Source organism: Prinia subflava, chromosome 1, assembly GCF_021018805.1.
Source record: "Prinia subflava isolate CZ2003 ecotype Zambia chromosome 1, Cam_Psub_1.2, whole genome shotgun sequence".
NCBI classification, from domain to species: Eukaryota; Metazoa; Chordata; class Aves; order Passeriformes; family Cisticolidae; genus Prinia; species Prinia subflava.
The window spans coordinates 125651528-125670866 of NC_086247.1; the positions used below are offsets into that span (position 1 = coordinate 125651528).

At 36.5% G+C, this 19339-nt stretch overlaps 1 protein-coding gene across 1 annotated transcript in view; it reads left to right on the forward strand.

Moving 5' to 3' along the window:
• DGKB (diacylglycerol kinase beta) overlaps positions 1–19339 on the forward strand; it is a 333490-nt gene that overhangs the window by 257068 nt on the left and 57083 nt on the right. Inside the window, exon 23 of the mRNA XM_063411359.1 lies at positions 1006–1201. Coding sequence (XP_063267429.1) covers positions 1006–1201 — 196 coding nt within the window. The remainder of the gene's footprint in view (positions 1–1005; positions 1202–19339) is intronic.

Sequence of the window (19339 nt, forward strand, 5' to 3'; positions counted from 1 at the left end):
AGTTTGTCACTGGGCAGGCTGATATGTTGAGATCCCTAAGCCATTCTCCAGAAGTGAAAAATATGGTCTCTTTATAAGATATAATTGTAGGCCAGATTTAGCAAAGAAATGTACTTGTGTAAAATGTCTTAATGTCCAGGTCTGCTGTAGGAAACAATGACACAAGTTGGGTCTAATTCCGTCACTAAAGGAACTAAGATTACTCCTGTGTGTCCAGTAAATCTTGGAAAGGGTTTAGATCACTGATGACTCTTCTTTAGCTCCACATCCTATGTCTTCCCTTAGCAATGATGCATATTTCAGAGAACTGCTTGGTGAAGGTTCTGGGGTAAGAATTGCTGCAGCCTCATCAGGAATTGTTGTTACCACTTCTACGCATTTTCTTTGTGTTAGGAGCTACTAGTCAGCCACAGCCCTGTGCTGATATGCTTGTTGTGCCTTTGAATTGAAACAAATACCTGTGTGATGTTCTGTGCTCCTGGGGCTTGCTTAGATAAGTCTGTGAATTCTCTGCCTGCAGGGACTTTGTAATCCATTTGCTGTGGAGGGGGCTCAGTTGCGAGAGTGACACGTATTATTGCAAAATCATAAGGCAGAAAATTTAGCTGGAAAAGACAACAAAAACTCCAGTTGTTGATAAAGAAATTTTGGTAATATAAATGTTTTTCTGCTAATAGCTGTAGTGAAGGTAGAAATACATTTCACTTGGGTTAGTGAACAGGTATCAGATAAGATAGTACCAAATGTTCCCTTACTAAGGCAATTAAAAGCTAAATAGCAATCATATTTTACCTTCTGAATGATGATCTGTTCTTATCTCATGCCTCCTTTTCACATACAAGTTATCTCTTAGATGTAAACAATGAATAAAGTATTAGCAGTGTTGAGAATGATAAATTGCTGAAGAGAAATATCTGAGAAAAAGAACATTCAGATTTTGCTTTCTCTCTTACTGCTTTCTCTCTCTTTTTCTTTTTTCTTTTTTTATCCTTCTTTTCTAATCAGTGTGATGGAATTCAGCTGGACTTAATCAATATCTCCCTGGAGGGAATTGCCATTCTAAACATCCCAAGCATGCATGGTGGATCAAATCTTTGGGGAGAGACAAAGAAAAGACGTAGCCACCGTCGGACAGAAAAGAAGAGGTCAGATAAAAGAACCACCGTTACAGATGCCAAGGAATTGAAGTTTGTGTGCCAAGGTAAGCTTGCAGATTGATACAGGCTATCTGGCTCCATAGTGTCAACTCGGTTATATAATTGACCTTGTCAAGAAAAGGGATAGACAGTTCTTAGATATTTCCTTTCTTGTGCCTTTAGCTTTTCTGATGGGAAGCAGTGCCACAAGGGTACAAAGGAAGATGTACTGCCAATTGCAGTCTCTATACTTGCAAACCTGGCTCAGATATTAGCTGTTAAGCAGACTAATCACACCATGTGGCACTGTGTGCTGCTGGGACGTTCAGTCTAGAACTAGTTGGAGATTTTGGAGTTGGAAAGTGCTTCCTGAGCATTTATAATGTTTCTTTATGTCAGTGTGCATAAAACTTGGGCATAATTGGGCCCTGTTTTTAACAAGCTTTGGCCAGAGGTGAGGGAAATTACTTGAGAATAAAAAGAGCATCTGTATATACATTTTACGTTACTATGCTGTAATGCTGTATGAATCCTTGAATACATATGCTGTAGTTGGCTTGCACAGGCATGATCATTTTTTTCAGGGCTCATACAGCTTCCTGGTGATTAGATGCATTTACTCAATAAATTTTATTATTAAATATAACTCTTGACAAAGCCAATAATAGATAATAATTGCTGTTCTTCTCTGAGAATCTGAATACTATGCATTGTGGCACTTGACTGCAAGTCCAAATGATTGTAAGCCACTCTTCACACCAGACGAATGAACAGACCAGACTTTGAAAATAATTTGGGGTTTGTTTATTTGTTTGTTTTCCTCTATTTCTCTATCCTACAAAAAGAATTATCTTTTTCTTCAGAGTATTTTCTTGCTTCTCCTGCTTATTCAGACTTTATAAAGATCAGGACTTCAACTGCTGTTGGGATCCTTGTACTAGTTTTGAATATCTTACTTTTACATTTCATCAGCAGTAATTTTTAAGTCACTAGTTACAACATAGTTCATTATTTTGCGTTGTAGTTCTAATTCAGCTAAACTGACTTTGACGATGACAAAAGTTTAGGAATAAAGTCGTTTTTATGGCTTAGAGGCAGCAATAAATACCAGCATTCAATTTCTGTGAGCTCTAGCAATTTGACATTTGTTCTCAGTATCTCAGTGTGCCTTACCAATATACCCTGTAAGGCAAAGTCTCACCAGGCACTAAGCCTCTGCATACACTGCAATTCTGTATTATGCCCTGATGTTCAAGAGATGGAGGCTGCTGGGTAAAGGGCTCACCAATTTTTTTTTGTTTTGTTCCTGAACACAGGGAGACAGGACATTTATCCTTTTAATGGTAGTGAAGCGACATTATCACTTCTTTAATTATTGAAATTGTATGTTTGTTTGATACATACATAACAGTGATTTCAATCTACTGACTATAATTGATATATTAAAAGGGCATTGCTACACTCAATTTCCATTTTCTTGGACAGGATAAAATAAAATTACAATAAAAATATTAACGACTGAACAGAACATTCCATGTCAAAGTGTTCATAACGCAGACATTAGGCACCTTACTTTAGCAAAACTGTTCTCGTTACTTAGTTTCTAATCACTTTATATGCACTGTGGATGGAAGTAGCTTCATCCAAAAGTCAGTTTTAAAGCAGATATTAACTTCTCAATATCCAAAACCAGATCACCTCTCACATCACTGAGTACATAGATAGTATTATTGTTTGCATCTTCACTAGCATTTCAGTGCTGAGCAGGAATACACTTCTTGGATTTCAGAGTGGTCCATATTTATTATGTTCCAGTTTGTAACACTGAGCAGTCTTGAACATGCAAAGTGGATTCCTTTTAAAGGTGTGGGGTATGTGGGGATGGGGAGGTACATGCTCTGACTGCAAGTGTGTGTTTACTCCATGAAACCGTGTTAAAACAACTCAAAGTAAAACTCAAAAATGAAGGTAGTGTGAACATTTCTGAACCAACTGATTAGCTTTATGGGTCCACTCCTATTTTATACTGCAAAGAACAAACACTTAATTCTGCTAACTAAGATTCTTAGGCTGAGTGTGCTTCTTCAAGTCAGAATTCAAGATTATTGCTGAAGAATGGAATTCAATCAATTTTATGTCTAGGCTTCTCAAATAGTTTTGAGAAATCTGAATCAACTCACTGGGGAAATAACTGACTCTCACTTGAAAGCGTTATGATTTTTTCACTAGCTGATTACTTTCTTAGGCACTATGTACTTTTGGTACATTGTACCTTTTAGTTTGAAGAAAACATGTTGCAAACTATTAATACCTAGTGCAGAGATAGGTATTGTTGTATTGAGAACTGTGATAAAGACATACCTACTTATTAACTTATTCTGAATGCACATCCTTGTAGTTATTTTTACGTCCAAATAAAGCATCTAATCACTTCACAAGTAAGCACTGCACTTCCTAGGAGACAGAAATCAATCCTCATGTTTTCCTATGGATACATACATACATACATACATACATATATATATATATCAGATTTTGGTGTTGAATTTTGTTTGATTTTTATAAATCTGTTTTTTATGGGACTCTTGAGTAGCATGCACATTTACTTTTAGACTTTTTCAGTTGCAGTACAACTGTGGGTTTTTCAGCTGTCTATCAATCTGTATTCTTGTCTCTGTTTTTCTGATTTTATAACTTGACCATAAATACATGAATTGAGGGTTAGTACTCTGAGCCCTTAGGTGGGGTACTTGCCTGGACTATTGGAAGCTGTCTTTTTGTTCTGGGTACTTTGTTGCCCCCGAGCAAGTTGAACAATCCCAAGGAGGATTTCTCAAACTGCCCAAGAAACCTCTGTGAGGTCCTGCTGCTGTCTTCTGTGCTCTCATGTACAAACCTTGTACATGCAACATGTTCATCCTTGAGGAAAAGGGGTCAGATTTCTGCCAAATCCTTTTTCTTTCTTAGGTATCTGTACAATGCAGGGAAGGTATATTTCTCTGAGCCCAGTCTCCTCTTTCTTTCCCTTCCAATTTAGCATTGCCACCTGTTGATGTACAAAGGCTTGTATTTTATTTGCCCTTCCCATTATCCTCCTCTGCACACTCAACAGCCAGACCACAATTTGCACTTTAAGTAATCAAATGGATGTCTGCTTAGAAAACAATCTGATTACGTGCATGTAGTCTGAAAAACAATGTACTGAAATTGAGTGGTTTAAAATGTGTACTATTAAAATACATCCCCTGCTTATCTTATTAGGAATTTGTGCATGTATGCTAAAGAGAAACATTTGGCAGTCACAGCATATGGGTGTGTGTGCCTGTGTATTACATTTCTGTCTAACTAGTAATTTATATTTTAATATAAAACATGTATGAAAAGGTATTTGTGTGATTAGCTTATAACTAATTGGGAAAAAAAACCAACCCAAACATATTTAGCTTTAATGTACTAAGTATTATCATAATCCTTGTTAGTGGAAAAAATACTACAGGTTTCATTTCAGCTCCTGTGCAGTAGAGAGGTCTTCCATCACATTTTGTTAGGGTGAAAATCATGTGGTTCTTTTATGATTTAATTTCATTTTCATTTCTAATTTATCAGTACAATTTCTATTGTAAAATGTCAATGAATTTAGGAAAAACGTGACTACAGATACATGGGATAATTTGTGAAAGTAGATGTCTTAGTGTTTTGATATTATCAATCTCACACTTGGAATGTTTCCATTTGTTATTTTATTTAATATCCTCTAGTATGTGCATTTCTATGATATATGTATACACAGGCCATCTACAGATTTTAGATGTTACTGTGAAATACCCTTGAACATTATTTAGTTAGGACTTCTTTTTGGATATTCACAGATACTGAAAAATGCCAAAAGTCAGTACTTTGAAAAGGTTAACATACTGAAACAAGACTACGAGTTGAGAAACATAAATGCAAATACGTTCTCTACTTGGTTGCAAATTGCATCTAAAACAAGTTAAATCATGACAACATGTCTTACATGAAAAATATATACCCCTTATGTTAAGTCTTAAACAGTTTTCTTCCTCACAGAAATTCTAAATAAAATTTTCAAACCTTTTGTGACAAAAAGGATTTTTTTTAATCTCTCCAGTAAACTTTTTGCTAAATGAAGTTTCCCTCGAGGTGGAAGTTGTTATGCTTTGATTTGCTTTCACTGCTGAAGTTTTTAGAGCCCTATTCTGAAACAGGATCTCTTCTAAAGTCTCTTCAGATTTAATTGCAGAAGTATATGTAACTCATTTTTACACAAGTGCTTCCAGTCACCTCAATGGACTCAATGCTTGAAGACAATATCTATGAGCTCTTAATGGGTGAAACCTTTAGACTGTACACATTTCAGTGAAATACTTTTTTCATATTTATTTGGTGCATCACAAGGCACACTGATGCTTAACCAAGTCCTTACCAAGTTGATCTGTAGAGCTTGTTAAGAGCTGCTGTGGGCTGTCACTCCACAGACTGCTAGGCAAATTCAAAACCATGTGCATATCACAGCACCTAGGAATAAACCAAGCTTACCAATATGATTCAATAACTCTGTGTGGAAATCTCTTTTAATAACTGCATTATGACTTTCTGAATGGAAATGCAGAAGCTTTGGAGAAGGAATAATGTATGTGCAGGCAGTTCACTGCAGTTTAAAGCAGTTCGAGACATGCAGAGACTGTGAAGGCCTTAAAACACTTCAAAATATCCATAAATATTAAGAGAATAGAAAATGCCTTTCTTATTAGGTGTCAAATTCTGCTCTACAGGGAGAGAGAAGCTTCCCTAGAGACAGGGGATTCCTGACATGTTCCCTGAACAGCTTATAACTTTGTGAGTTAGCTGTCTAATTTAATTTATGGAGGTCTTTCATAACCCGTACTCTGGCTAGGTGACCTTTCCTTGCTGGAAAAGTTGAAACTGTGTACTATATACACAGTCTGTGTAATATATACACTAAATGTACACAGTGTATATTCATTATTGGTAGACTTTCTGTTATTTTTGACATGGTAAGGCACGTATAATGAACTCCCTATAATATTTTTATTAAATGTTATTGACGATGTCATGGCTACATAAGGTAATAGCTCTTAATTTGTATTTTGTTTAGACAGCTTTTTACAACATAGACATTAACACCTTACCACAGAGAAAAAAAACCTAATTAGAGTTTCATAGCTAGTCTGTGTTAAGACATTCAACTTTTAACATTAGTCTAAACATTAGAAAAAAATTCTAAATTTATTCAAACAGTATGTTTTTTCATGTCCATGCATGTTCTACATCTATTCTGAAACTTTAAATTAAAGGGCACATATTTCTGAATAGAATTTTTTGTTACTATTTTGGGAGTGTGTATTTACGGTAAATGAAATAATTGTGAGGACTGTTAAAGTTAGTGTGGCATTAACTTCAGAGTCTGAAAAATCAATGTTACAGCCAGTAGACAGAGTCACCTCAGGTACAGAGTGTTTATCCTCCATTCAAAGAAGTATCTAAAGTAGACAGAAAAAAATGCTTGCTGGAGGTGACTCTTGTTCCAGTTAAGTAGAACCTAGGGATTAGGTTGGGGTAGACACCTCCCTTCCTGCCAGCTATATGGTGAGATGAATTTTGTATGCTCTGCTTGTGGTGACAGTTCATCAAGTGCTTGAACAGTCCTTGGAGCAGGAATGGGAATTGGGCACCACTGCAGATAGGGCTTGTTGAACTGAGCCGTGCTTGCTGATGCATGCGTGCTGTGGTACTGGTGTATCCCGTGTCTTTTATTAGCTCCATAGTCACCAGTCTACTGAGCAGAAATGATTGGGGTAGAGGAGCTGACTTTCCAGTTTGTGCAACCCCTGCTTGGAGTGCAGCTTCCAAGTACTGGGGACGAGAGCAGGGGAGCACCTGCTTTGGATATTATTGTATAAGTGGTGTTGGGAAATAGGGTAATATCTGGTGGTGTTACATACCGCCTCATCTTTAGCGTGTACGGCATTATTTTGTCACCTTTTAGCCATCTGGGTGACACGCTGAGTACGCACCCTTTTCCTCGGGGTGCCCTTGTGTCGCAGCACTGACTGGACACTGGCCTCTCCCCCTGCCGAGCAGCAGCGGGCAGCCACTGTCAGTGGGCAGTGGGAGCTGCTGTCTCCCGGGATGAAACTCATCGCTGGGTGAGGTGCTGATCTCTGCCTTTGCTGCAAGTTCACTCTGGGCAAGGAAGCCTTACTCATTTCTCCCGCGGCAGCGTCTGTTCTTGCAGATGCAGGACTTGTGTAAGGCAGGATGCAACTGAGAAGTTCTTCCTACTGATACATGTTAGTTTCTAGGTTTTTGTTGGTTCTTCTAGAAACTGTAGAACAGGGTGTTCCTGTACCATGATGTGTTACCACTGAGCAGTAGCATCTTATCGCTGGAGGCAGTGCTTTTGTGGGGGAGGGAAAGGGAGAAGGAAAAAAATGTAAATACCAAAGGATGTAGGACATAAACATCACAGTTTTCCCATAGTAACAAATTTCTTTGTGGTAGAGCTGTAATTTTCCTAACTTAAAACTTGGATTTTGGCTGACTGTCTGAGGGAAAGGCTGGTATTCAAATGTTTTTGTCTCATTAGCTAATAAAGATTTTGTGGCCTTGGGTCCTTATATTTACTGGAACAACATATTCAGATACCAAAAAGGGCTAAATAGCATTTTGTCCTAACTGTTTAGTTAAATTGTGCATAGTACCATTCGTTTGTTAGATCTATATTCAAACATTTACTTTACCAAGCTTTTAAAGGTAGTACAGGTTTCCTAATACGAGACTGTGGGCTGGAATGTCATGATTTTATTATGCTATGGAAAAGGCCTTTTCCTGACTTCTCTTCCATCCCCACTACCCCCTGTACTCCCATCCCCAGCAGTAAAGTTTTGGGGGTCCATTATATTTCTCTCTTTTTTCTTTAAAAAAAGGCTGTGTTCAGTCCTCATAGACTTACTCATACAAGTAGTTCCATCAGTGTGCAGGATGGAGCCCATAATTCATAACACAGTTTTAATCTTTCAGACTGAAAATGGAAAGATTTCAATTCTGGCTTGAAACACTGAGTTTATTGTAATTAGAAATTAATAGGACCTTAAAAATGGCTTGATAGTCTGATTTGGTTTTATATTTATCAAGCATGTATATGTGTTTCTTTGCAATATAGATCATACTAGAAAACCAATTTCCTTTTATTTACAAGGCAGTTGAGATTGTCATCGTATTATACTTTTTGGTGCACAGAATGTTCATTTTCTTTCAAACGTTATTCATTGAAAGAGGATAATTATGGTGTATTTCACAGTCTGCCAGAAGGAAAATGTATCTTTGAAAAGTTTCATTTCCCTTAAGTTGCTCATTTTCTATAGGAAGACAGAGCTATTAAGTAACATACCCATGACAAAGATTGATTAAAATGGCATAAAGGACTATCTTATCTCTAAGTACAGGGCTTTGCATGTATAACTCCTATGACATTAAATGCAGTAGGTGAAATTAGCTATCGTATAAAAAAAAATTCACGGTAAATTGGTTCCTACAGAGAAAAAGGTGAGGGTGGGAGGGATGGCATGTTAAGTACCAACAAGAAGTAGGGAGTTACTTATTGTTTCAGGATACACCTATAATGTAGCATCCAAATAATCACATCAAGTTCTCTGCTATCAGCATTACTGCATTGTTCTGCTGGGGCTCACTTTGGCTGCTACAGTGGAAACATCACCTTGCTGACGTGCATTCTCATATTGGGCCAGCTACTTAGAGCAGCTCAGGCTCCTCTGCAGTGTTCAAGGTGAATTTAGCCCGGGTCTGGCTGGCCTGGAACAAGGGGTATGCCCTAATGTGCACCCTGTGCAGGGCCTGTGTCTGCAGAAGGCTCATATCACCTGTTCCACAGTGTTCCCAGTGCTTAACTTGGCTTTGCTGGGAGCCCTTTGTGAGCCTTGCACCTCATTAACCCAGGTAAATGAACATTTACCTGTAGGACAGCCATTAGTTAACACAAATGATAAGGGGTATGAATGCAATATCCAGATTTTTTGTTGGATTTTTTCCCCCATCTGCTGCAGATTACTAACACATACTATTTTTTGTTGTAGTAAAAACTGATCCGTTTACCCAGACTTTTTTCTTTTTTTTTCTTTTTTTTTCCTTTTTTTTTTTTTTTTTTTTTTTTTTTTTTTTTTAATAATTGGTTTTCCATTTCTAGTACTGAAGGCAATGGTTATCCTGCTATTTATCTCTGGAAGGACTTGACTGTCGTTTGAAAATTCACCTTGCAGGATGTGAAGCTCTGTAACTATCTCGTTTGTACATGACAGGAGAAGTATAAGTTTGCTTTTCCTGAACTCTTCCTTTTAGTCTTTCCTCCATGTTGCTCTTGCCCTGACTACACTTTGGCTACCATGTTCCAAGTACCATGTCATGCCTCAAATACAGATGTTTGTATAACAGCATTAGCATAAGGCATAACTCCTTTTGCTCCTTTTGAGTGTAATTCCACTGAAATGATCAGATTTGTATGAATGAAAGTAAAGCACCATAGCTTAGGGCAGAATTTCACTTTTTTTTTGTATATTAGAATGTGGCTGGAAATAATTAGCAAGTCTCAGATTAAAGGTGCAACTACTAATATAAGTGCATGTATGGGTATTTTTAAAAAGATAGGATTAAGTGACACTTCGAGGTTTGTAAAAGTGTAAATATTTGCCTTTTTCTCAAATTCACCAAGAATTCCGTAGAAACAAGTGAACGAATTTCTTAAATTCCTCATTGAATAAATCTTTTACACTCTATATTGGTTTAGTTACACATACTCTTTTTTTTAAATTCTCATTCTTTTTTTGGGCTTAATTTTTATTTTCTTCTGCTGTATAGAGGCATTAGTAACAATTATTTCAGAAGTGAAATGGAACAGAAAGTAGCCCCATCTTAGTTATAAAATAAATATATCCTATTATGGTACTTTGATACAGAGTTTTTCTTTAATTACAATGTGAAAACATCTGTTACTATCTCAACATACATTTTGAGTTTCTTATCAGTTTTAAAATTCATGTGTTTCTCTGCTTCCGAAGTTTTTCAGTTATAAATTATTTGTAAATGTTAGTTTTCTTCTGAAAGCTTACAAAAAGTCAGCAATTAACCAACTACAACAGGTGTTTCCTTTCTTGGGGGAAGGAATGCATATGATTATTATAATTTAGATTCCTGTGTGAGTTAAGGAATTGGCCTGTTGTTAGAAAACATTGCAAGCACATGGAAAAGGTTTAAAATTAAGTAGAAAGGCTGCATGAATTTAAGACTGACACAGGCTTAATCCCTTCAGGCTCACTTTACATGTGAATGATTCTTGCATAGTTGGATTTGTGGCTTAGATTTACAGTAAGAAACTTTTTATGCCAAAGATATGTTTTTATGTTGTGACCTTTGTATGAAAAGCTTCAATAACCATTTTGCAGTATTCAATTTGTGTAATGGCACACAAGCATTCCCTAGGAATACTGATAGCATATTACTCAGATTGTTTGCTCATTTAACCCTGCCCCAGGTGCCGGAATCTTTAGATTAAAGATACAGAAATAAAAATAGAATAGCCTAGCAGATCATTTTTGGCTGCTGTAACACATAATCATATCCTCTGATCCATTCTAGTTTTCTATTACTTGTTAATAGAAAATTTCAAGTTCCTTGAGTGTCTGCAAAAGGTGTCAGATTGACAGCAATTTAATTTTGAGCAACAACAGGAGAGACAGCTTCAGTTAATGCACACATTAGTATTACTGATAAAAAATATTCTAAAAATATTCTAAAAATATTCTAAAAATATTCTAAAAATATTGTGGATATTAAGAACCTGGTAAGACCTCAGGTTGTGGGTATATACATTTGCATTAGTTACTAGATGTAGAAGTAGAATTTACAAGAGGAAATTAGTATTTAGAGTGTAATAAGACAATAATGTGAGTTTGTTGCAATAAAAGACTGATTTTTTTTTTCTCATAGTGGTGGGGGTTTTTCCCTTCACTCTGCAAAGGCTTGTATTAACCAAAGCAGTCAAATACAAATAGCTATAAATGCATATGGAGTCATGCAAGTATTTTACTACTGCCTAATTATTCTGCAAGGAGAGAGGGCTTTGGGTGGGGTTTTCCATACTTGCTGTTAAAATCAGTTTAAAGATTTTTTTCTTTCCCCTTCTTTCTCCATTTGTTTTCTTACACCCAAAGTCAGCTAGCAAATATACTATTAGAAGAATACTATGCAGGAAAAACGCCAACAAAAAGAGCTGTTTGATAGTAGCATTGTTTCAGTTACATATTGTGGAGACCAAGTGTGAATCTGGTGGTTTTGTGCACTTGTGCTGACGATAGTAAAATTAGAGGAGAGAAGGTTTGGTCAAACGATGTCATCCCCCTGACCTGCTCAATTTTTTACCTGCTGCCTTTAAATCATAACCTCCCTCCTGACACTGTTGAGCATTGCCAGTAAACCACCAGGTTGTTTATAAGAGCACGTTGTAAAATAGTTTGTGTTGGAAAGTATGAGCTGCCCAACAAATTAATGGCATTGTGAGGTGCTGCCTGCTGGGGTGAAAATAAATTGTAAGAAAATATGGGGAGACAGGTAATGGGTACTAGCCATGCTGCACAACGCTTCTGAAACTGCTGCTGAGTGTGTGCCAATAGATATGGCAATAACTGTCAACAAGATTTACACTACTTCCACATTTACACAGTGAGAGTAGAAAGGTTGAAAGAATTCTATAATTTTATTTAAAGTTTAGCGCCAACTATTTCTGGACCTACTATTTCCAGGCAACAGGGTTACAAACACACTGCTTATCTTTCATGTGTGTCAGTGGGAGGGTTTTTATTACCATCAAAAGTCCTTGAAATCTGACATCAGAAAAATAGCACTGAACCAGAGATATACACTTAATTGCAAAATCCAAGTAGGCACAAATTTCACGACTTATTGTATATGTTGTGATTTCTGATAGCACTAAATTGTGCTGCCTATCTATAGCCCCAGTGGGTGGTTCCTGCAGGTAATACATTTTCTAGCTGTGCTTCTTGCCCTGATACTGAGAAGGCACAGCTTAAAGTCCCTGTGTTGGCTTTGTTGTCCCTTTGGCATTTCATTCCATGCTGTAGAAATCTGCATGAGGCTAATTGAACAATTTTAAAGGTCCACTGTGTGAGGCTCAGGAGTTGTCCCATCGTCCTCCTTATCAGTATTCAGATACATGTCTTTACACTTACAATAACTTTCAATAGCTGTTAGCACTGTAGAAACAGTAAAATTATGGGCTTGAACTGAATTTTCTTATTCTGGTTTGCACACTCGCAGTGGAACCTGCAATTACTTTCTATGTGTGTTACTATATAATGAAAACTCTGGGTACTAGTTAAATAACTCAGTCTTACCAGAAAGGCTGGCTTACAGTTTTCAGGAGATTCAGCTGCCAACCAGTAAGAAACCTTTTTTTCAAAATACGGACTAGAGCAGCGATGGATTTGCAATAGATTACGGATTATATTTGTGTATCTTTTTTTTTTTTCTTTCTGTGTGTCTGTTATAGTCAGGAAAAAAAGTGATAACCTTACAAAAACCCTGTTAATTTCAGAATTCAGTAAATAATCTGAGGCTGACCAAACCAGCCTCTTTATATAAACTGCATGAACAAATTGGCAGTTAGTGATTATTATTTATTTTTTCTGTGGTAACACCCGAAGGTCTTGGACACTAGGTGCTTTATAAACACAGATCAAATGGACATTTCCTGCTTGAAGAATCAGAGGCCCAAAGATAATTTAGGTTGGAAGAGACCTCCAAAGGTCATCTAGACCAACCCTCTCTGCTCAAAGCAGGTCTAATTGGATCAGGTTTCTCAGGGGCTTGTCTAGACCTTACACTCTAAAAAATCTAAGAATTTATGATCTAAAGTTCATTTGCTAAAATCTAAGGGCTTGGTTGCTGAATGCAAGGTTAAGAAGTCCAATTTCATACTGCATGTATGTGGCAGTGGATATGTAATTAGTTTTATTTTCATCTGTCTTATTCACTCAGTCATTGGCTTAGCTGACCCTGTAGTTCTATCCTAGAGGCTCCTAGTTCAGTCTTAGAAATAACAGTTCTCTGCTGGGGACTTCCTTTTTGAAAAAGGCCTCAGAATAGCCACCCATGGGCAAAATCAGCACTGTTAAGTGAAAACACAGAGGAACTCTCACCCCTACTGGAAAAGAGTACCCTGGAATTGATCCTCTCATTATTTTTTCTGATCAGTGTTCCCTGCCTTTTCCTCTGAAGTTTGTAAAAGATCCTTTTTGGCTGCTTCAGGTGGAGTCCCAGTATGTTCAACTCTTCCTTACAGACCTGCTTAACCCATTGATGGTCAACAAGGATGCACGTATTGAGTTGTAAGTTTGTGTTGAAAATCAAGTAGAACTAATAGTACTTAGAGGAGCTCCTAGTATATTCTAGAAGGCTCCCCCCCCCCCATTTACCTGGACCCTAGATATAGTTGGGGATATAATTTTCCTTCTAAAATATTTCGTTTCTCCTTACTGACCTCCTAATTCATATTTCATTTGATATCAACTCTACTTTCTTATGAAAATTAGTTGAAGTTTTAGGACTTCTGAATCCCAAATGGCTTGCAGACCTATAGGAATAATGGCAAAAAGCTTTATAAAGTGCAAGTGGCCTTGTATTTATATGACCTTCTACAGATAGTAAAACATTTCTCATAGATGGCCATTTTCTCTAGGCTGTATGGAAAAAAATATTCTTGAGTTTTTATATTTATTCAGTTAAAAATACTCTTTTGCAGTTTGGGGATGTTAAAACCATTACCTAAGAACAGATAAAATGGATGATTAAGTCTTTGGAGCTTGAAAAAGTTATGCTAGTAAGAAACAATCAGCAATTTTTGTTGTAACATCGGAAATAATATTAAGATGTAGACACTTTGCGAATTACTGAGCAAGACGTAATCAGAAGACATTTAAAACATCAGAAAATAATTGCTGTATAATTAATTGGGATGATGGAGTTGATTAATCTAGCTCTGTCTGAAGCATTTTATTAAACTATCATTTTCTACAGGTAAAAATCTTTATGGTTAGTCTCATATATACTGACAATGCTTTTCAGCTATAAAATTGCCAAAATATTTAGAGATAGTTATTCAGGTATCCATTCATGAGGAGATACATGTTTGCTTTTCAATATTTTCAGCCCGTGGGGCCCTTTCTATGGTGAGACACAAAGACTTCAAATATCACTGTGATGATGTCACTCTGTTTATAAATATGTCCAGGTTTGTAAAACTTTGTCTGATGAGCACCAAGCTCCAACTGGGTGTAAATGCGAACAAAGTTAGACAGCATACTCTTCAATTACTTTGTAATAACCTGTTTTTCAAGTAAGTGTCAGACCAGTATTAACATAAACAGCAAAAGAAAATTTTCTGCATTACAGACACCTACTGGAGGGAAGAAATCATGATATGTGGCTGCAATATGTATGTTATTTCAATTTTCCAGTGTATTACTTTCCTGCTTATATTGTACCAAAAGAATTGTTTGAATATAAAGAATGAAGAGGTCACTTTGATCAGACCTCTATGAAATAATTTCTCCTTCTTGAAGGAAATAACAGTGAACAAAAATTCTAACACTGCTTGTTGTGATAATAATTTTAAAACATATGTATTTAGAATATTCAACATTAAGATCACCTGCTAATTTTTTTGTTGGGTGGTCACTCCTACTAAAGCATTTCATTCTGTTGCCATAGGATTGTCTCAGAGCTATGGCTTCTGTATATGTGAAAAAGTCAATTTGATAAAAACAGAAAGCAAAAAGATTGCAGTACAGTGTATCAAAATTCCAAATTTTTTATCCCAGGTAGAAAAACTGTTGTTTCATTTCTTTCATTTTATTTACCTCATGCCTTAAATTATCTCTGTGTAAAAGAGAGAATGCAGATGGATGACTGACGAGGCTTTCTTTTGGCCATGCTGAATCTCCTTGGGGAAGGAGTCTAAAGCAGCTTCTATTGACCCTCTGTTTTGAGCTGCTGAGGCTGGTTGCCAGGATCTGTGTGATGAACAGAATGTCTCTCTTCAACATGTTCTTGCTACCTCAGTCATATTCTATCCAAGTATGAACATTTGACATCATCTACCTGACTGCATTGGTACAGTTACAATTTTTTTATCACTTCTTAGTCATGAGTTCATGAAGCATTGTCTGCTTTGCTAAATTATTTTAACATGTTGTGTCTTGTATTCTATGTTGAATTACGAAGTGGTCATATGCCAGAAAATTCATGGTAATTTTGTAATTCATGGTAATAATGGTCGGTACCAGAAAAGTCAGAGATGAGAAGAGCTTTGACTGTATTTATCTAGGTAAGGTTTCATTTCATTTTATACAGCAGAGGTTTTGTGGGTGAGATGGAAATTGTTTGTTTGAATGATAAAATGTAATATAAAAGTTGACTTTCACATTATTTTGATTCAGCCAGAGTCAAAGGATATCACTGGCATAAAATTATTACTATATTTATGATTTTTTTGTCTTTTTGTAGATCACATTTTTGAGTATGACAGTTTTTATTACTGAACAAATAGAAGAAGAGCTATTTTATAAAACTAATGAGGAAACTAGTGTGCTTAATGGCATATTATCTCTTTAAAACTTCCTCCAAAACTCTGCTAAGACTAGCTCTACCAAATTGGTAACGTCTATTTAGTACTTTAGCACTCGGAAGTTATTTCTTTACAGGTTAACTAGAAGATTTTATAAAATCTATTTTGAATAGCTTGAAAAATATGTCAAATAGTATGTCTTGTCAAAATCTGAAAAACATCCCCAAATTGTTGGACATTTCTTGAGGGTAATATCAAGGCTTTGGGTGGCTTTGAGGGACAGGTAGTTAAAGAAAATTTCTCTTGGCAGTTGGATCATGGAAAAAGATTTTTTCTGCTGGGAAAATGAAAGGACTGTGTTAAAACAAAAGCTAATAGGAGAGAAGATGGCCTTTTAGCTTTAAAAGTAGAGGAACTACTTGCAAGAACTTGAAAGAGAGAGTGACATTGTGACCAGTGAATTCAAAAATCACTAGATTCCTTTCATTGTACATGCATTAAATATCTTTTGGTCTAGGCCACATGTTTGATTCTCTTTTTTTTTTTTTTTTTTTTTTTTTTTTTTTTTTTAGGGATTTGGGGCTCTTCTTAACATATGTTCCATCATTATAGGAATCTGACAGATCTATGAAGTCTATGACAAGTCTTGCCAATGTGAGCTGCTAGATAATTGACAAAATGTTGCTAGATAATTGAAAAAGAAAAATCCATTTAACTAACATGTATTACTTGTACAGCATGGTGGGTGACACTGTTACATATCTAGCAACAAGAAATGGCAGAGCACATTAAGGGGCATAGCCAGGTTATTTTGGCAGGGAAGTCAGATCAGTGTGTATGTCTTCCCTTTAATAGAAAATGGTTCATACTGTATGTTGAGACCCCAAAAAGGCATTACATACAGCCTAGACATTGTTGTTGTGATGGCTTTCCATGATGATGGTACTTCTGTAGCATTTATGCTGTAAAGTATGTGTGTTTACAGTGGCTGTTTTCAATGTAATCTTGAAGGCTGCCCTAATCTGAAAAGTTAATTAACCCAGTAAACAAAGTGAATCTCTTAATTCAGTGTTATGAAGCATATGGGTGTTTGTTGTGCATCAGCTGAACATTTCCCAAGTATTTAGTAAACACCTGTGCAATCACAGGATACTTACTAATGAGTATAGTAGCCTATCCTTATGTGTCTAACAACTTCTGAATGTAAACGTTGGTTCCCAGCAGTCTTTATTAATGCAGTCTTTTTAGTAACTTAGACTTTGTGAATTAAATCAACTGCATCTAGAGATCACCCAACTTCTTGTGGCAGTGGCTACTTTTTCTGTTCTTTGACTTCCCTGAACTCCCACAGCAGCTGTTCTTACAGTGATTATCATCCAGTTCAGCATGCTGCTGTAAAACAAGCTTGCTTTGTAAAAACGAACCTGTTAATTTAGTGTATACTCTCATTTTAAATGAAAAAAATTAAAATTTGGGGAGTAAGTTAGCAAAAAGAAGTTATTTTAAAGCAATTGTTTGCTTTGTTATGGTATGTATGTATCCCCATTCGACCCACCCATAAGACAATACTTTCTAATTGGCACAAATTCAGCGTGCTCAGAATTGGTACGTGGATACAGAACTGCATAGCTAATAGTTTCATTTAGAGGACCACACACAGTTGCTGCACATGTGAGGGAAAAAAAGCTGACAGATGTCCACATCCCCTGGCTCTAAGAATAATAATAACCCTCCAACCTCACAGACTGTGAGCAGGAAAGGCTCTCAGAGCACTGTCACCTTTTCCCCTCACTGAGAACCATGTACATTCTTGCAAATTCTTACATGATTCTTCCTAGTCTGGAGATAGAAGTTAAGTATCTGAATGGCATATAATAAATCCCCTTATGAGAGGAGATTAATTTGTGCTTCTTTATTACACAAAAATAGTATCACTTTCCCCTACAACAATAAAACCTTGAAAGCCACCTCAGTCTCCTTCAAGAAAGAATAAAAATATGAGAATTCTTTCACACCATAAGGAAGAGTGATGTGATGCTTCAGTAGCATCTGGAATTTGTAGATTAAGTACTTGCTATCCCACTTCCCTGCTTCACAGAATGCCTAATTTATTTTGCCCCACATGTAGTCTACAGCAAGTTTTCAAGGTCTTTTGAAAAGCTTGGATTTTGATAAAGTGAGTCTACTTCTTGGCTATTTCAGTCACAGAAAATTACATGATGTAAACTTGAAGACTAAAAAAAACAGAAATAAAAAATATTTCTTTGGAGAAAAACCTCATGGGTATGGGATATTACACATAAGTTCTAACTGCCTGAGACTAGTGGCACCATCAATTTTTGCCACTACAAGGAAGAATAGCAAAAGCAGAGTTTAGGTATTTGTGAGAGAGACAATACATTATTTATTTCTAAAATTGCATAAACTCAAAAGTTAGAAACACCATTGTCATTTGAAAGTTAGGAACAGCAGAAAACTGTGTGCTTTCACCTGAGGTGTTCCTTCAATTTTTCCCTGACATACTGAGTAGGTTTTGAAATATGCGTCACTGCATGAGATACTCAGGAAGAAATGTTTGTATAGGAAGAGTCATGGTCTTTTAATTACAGACTCTGTTTACACTAATATCACAGCCATCAGCAACTGCATCCATGCAGTGTCAGCAGTAATTAGCACCGAATATATAGGCCTCTACTCAGGAAGAATTGCTGAATGTATGATTTAACAGCCCTGGAAGTGCTCCTATATTATCCCACACAATAGCATTTTTAGTATAAACTACAAATGTCTAAAAAGGATTTGTTGTTTAAGTATAGATACCAGCTTACTCTGCACTAACCTCCCCAAGAAAGCAAGACCAGAGGAAATGGAAGACATAAGGTGAAGAACACGAACAGTATACTGCAGGAACGAATTTCATTTGACATGAAAATTTTGGTCCCAGTCCCATTGCCTTTCATGCAGTTATGACTGTAGCTATGCTTGTTAAGGAGACAGTCCAGTGTTGAGGCACTGATGAAAGACTGCTTCAGTGGACTCATTTCTGACTTGCAGTGCAGCCTCAGTTAATGTAATGGAGGCTTAAATCCTCTACGTTTCAGAATATTGCAAATTGAGTATCACAAGTTAGTTGGACTAACTTAGTTACACAGATTTGTGCAAGCCTATTCTTCAAAAGAGTATTTTTCCCCTTCAGAGCTAAACACATCTCTGCAACATTTGTTTACTAGGTCACTGGTATTCAAATCTGAGTTTCTTCTTAAACCAAATTCCTTCATCTGCTTAATAGCATGCAGAACATAGTCCCAAAACCACAGGGAGGGTAAATTCATTTTTATTTTATTTTTAAATAATGGAGCCTTTATGCATTCTGAAATGAAAGTCTGCCTTCAAATGGAGGTTTCTCTTCTTCCCTCAGTCATGGGGTTTTGGGTGCAGAAAGCTCACTGAAAGATGGGTGAAAACTGTAAATAATTTAGAAAAAATACCATACAGTCTAGAATCTCCT